This window comes from Epargyreus clarus, unplaced genomic scaffold (assembly GCF_041222505.1).
Source record: "Epargyreus clarus isolate Ecla_fem2 unplaced genomic scaffold, WU_Ecla_fem_2.2 ptg000021l, whole genome shotgun sequence".
Lineage (NCBI taxonomy): Eukaryota > Metazoa > Arthropoda > Insecta > Lepidoptera > Hesperiidae > Epargyreus > Epargyreus clarus.
In genome coordinates, this window is record NW_027332228.1 from 1,341,373 (window position 1) to 1,344,022 (window position 2,650).

Genomic DNA, 2,650 nt, shown 5'->3' on the forward strand with positions numbered 1-2,650 from the left:
CATAGTAGGTACCTAAATTTACAAGGAATATCAAAAACAAAACAAAAATCCTGACACGAGGGTGTAAAAGGAATTTTTAATAGACCGCCTGAAAACCACAGTCGTGTCGGAGTAATCCGACACCCGCTTGTATTAACAAGAAATGAACGTACCGAATGCGAAAACCATGTATTTTCAGAAAGAAGTGAACAAAAATATAATGAAATATGTATTACTTCCCCGAGATGGAGCGCGGCCCGCCTTGTAGATTGTAGTTAATGGAACACAAAGTTAAGCTACATCAGCCGAGGCCGGCAGTGGTATGGGTAACCGTTAATAGCCAATGTGCGCGCTTTTTGCTGCAAGGATCATTTATATTTTGTAGGTCCTAATTATTGTTGTAATTGAATAGATATAGTTTAAAGTGTACAAGGCCTTATAGGTTGGCAATATCCGACTTGGTATGACAGAACAATTCCTAACAAAAAATTAATAAAGTCAATACATTCGATATCACTGGCTACATAATTCCTAAAAAAATCAAATAAATTTGGTGACTTGTTTAGCGGAGCGGTCACCATGTCGGCCAGATATCTAAATGATGTACTCGATTGTACATATATGTTTATAACATCTACAATACAAATAATCTTAGTATAGACTTATGAGCGTAGATAATGTCTTCCAAATAAATATCGTTAAGTAAAATATACTTACTATCTAAAACTAGTGATATAAGGTAATAAGCCAAACATTTTATATGGCTTTGCCGTTTGGTAGTGGAGAGCAAGAGAATTAATTCTAGCCCACTCGCGCCGCGAGACGCGGGAAATTAATCATCATCTCGAATTAATGACTCGCGACTTGAACGACGGGACCAGACGAATGTACTTATTTAGACTAAAAGACTTTTACTAATGTATATTTATTATATTTTTTAATACAGGAGTAGCCGACGAACTTGCAGTCGACCTGATGGTAAGTGATTACTGCAGCATAATTTTTAAATCCTTAAGATTATCTTTTATTTTTATAGCTTTTTTGGAATCTTAAATTGGTACAGATGTGTGCAGAAATTGAAAACAGATTGGTACAGAATGTGCTGTAATTAATGTTAGTAACAGAAAAAAATAAAACAAAACACATTAAAAAATTCTATTATAAATTGCAATTACATTTATACAAAATTAAATAAAATTAGTTTGAAATAAAACTTATAGATTACGGTTTGAAAACAAGACTTCCGTTATCACAAACATAATTCGACCCCGTGATGCCTCCCGCCTTATCGCTCGCCAAATATAGAATTAAATCGGCCACCTCTTCGGGCTCACTTATCCTGCCGAGAGCTGTCGTACTTTTCCATTCGCTAATGTCTTCATCGATGCCACCGGTTCTAACAATTTCCGTTTTCACTGGTCCCGGACTGATTGAATTAACTCGGACCCCATGTGATCCCATCTCTGACGCAGTTCCACGGGTGAATATGTCTAGACCCGCTTTTGAAATAGAATACGCAATAAAACGCGAGATTCCCTCTCTTGCTCCAGATATACTAGATATATTAACGATATTACCTTTTGTCTTAATAAGATAGGGAGCGGCTAAACACGTTAAAACTACAACAGATTTAAGGTTAGTATTCATTATTTCATCGTAGTCTTTCATCAATCTACCATCTAGAATGATCCCCGCTCGAACGATACCAGCGTTATTCACGAGAACGTCTAATTTTCCATATTTTTTAATCGTTTCATCAATAATATTTTTTACTTCACTTTCAGTCGTAATATCCGCTTTAACGACATGACAATCTGCGTTGAATTTTTTGCACTCTTCAGCTACTTCCCGTAATTTCACTTCATTTCTTCCAACGATAACTACATTGGCTGATTCTTCGGCAAATTTCACAGCAGTGGCAGCTCCAATTCCTGCACTACCTCCAGTAACAATCACAACTTTATTTTTAAAACTCATTACAGTAATTACATCAATATTATAATGTGTTTATCTTAATATGTCAGTGAATACTGCACTTACTCTCAAAATAATGACGCTTATATAAAAAGTGTTACATAACGGGTTAATGTGATAACATTGATAAACTGGAAACAGTATCTTCATTATCTTTTAAAGAAACGATAATAATGCAACGATACACTTTTAATACGAACAATATACCTCGGACATTTAATAATGTGAATGTTTTTTTAATATACTTTAAAATCATGATAATATGTATGATATAGAATAAACTAAATATAAAAGATGATTGAATTACATAGTCTAATTTGACCAGAACAGTAATACCGCCACACATATGGCTATCTGTAATCAACCCCAGATAAGATCAGGTACCTACTTGAGGTCGGCCACAGATGCGCCGCTAACCTGTGGACTAAACTGGAATACCTCGGAAAAGTGTATCTCCCCACCACACATTTTACCAGAACACAGCAGCGCTTAACATTGTTGTTATGAGGCAGAAATAGGTGTGGCGGTGATGCTGCCGCAGTCGAACCACAAAGGTTTCTACTTTCAGGTTCGGGTGTGTGTTTGTAATGAACATTTTAAAGCAATTCCTTGTACTTTGACTGGGAATATTTAAGACTTTACTATCACTTAACTTAATTCGATTACAATAATTTAAAAATAAATTAATATTAAGCTC

General features: G+C 35.3%; 1 protein-coding gene across 1 annotated transcript; it reads right to left on the reverse strand.

Annotated features, from left to right (window-relative positions):
• Positions 1-1,089: 1,089 nt before the first annotated feature.
• LOC140750829 (3-oxoacyl-[acyl-carrier-protein] reductase FabG-like) lies at positions 1,090-1,962 on the reverse strand. The gene has a single exon (XM_073084555.1). It carries the CDS (start codon positions 1,954-1,956, stop codon positions 1,201-1,203), a length of 756 nt encoding a protein of 251 aa, XP_072940656.1. The 5' UTR covers positions 1,957-1,962; the 3' UTR covers positions 1,090-1,200.
• Positions 1,963-2,650: the final 688 nt, after the last annotated feature.

Excerpts from the sequence above, each read along its gene's own strand:
- LOC140750829 (XM_073084555.1), bottom strand. The coding sequence starts at position 1,956 with ATGAGTTTTAAAAATAAAGTTGTGATTGTTACTGGAGGTAGTGCAGGA.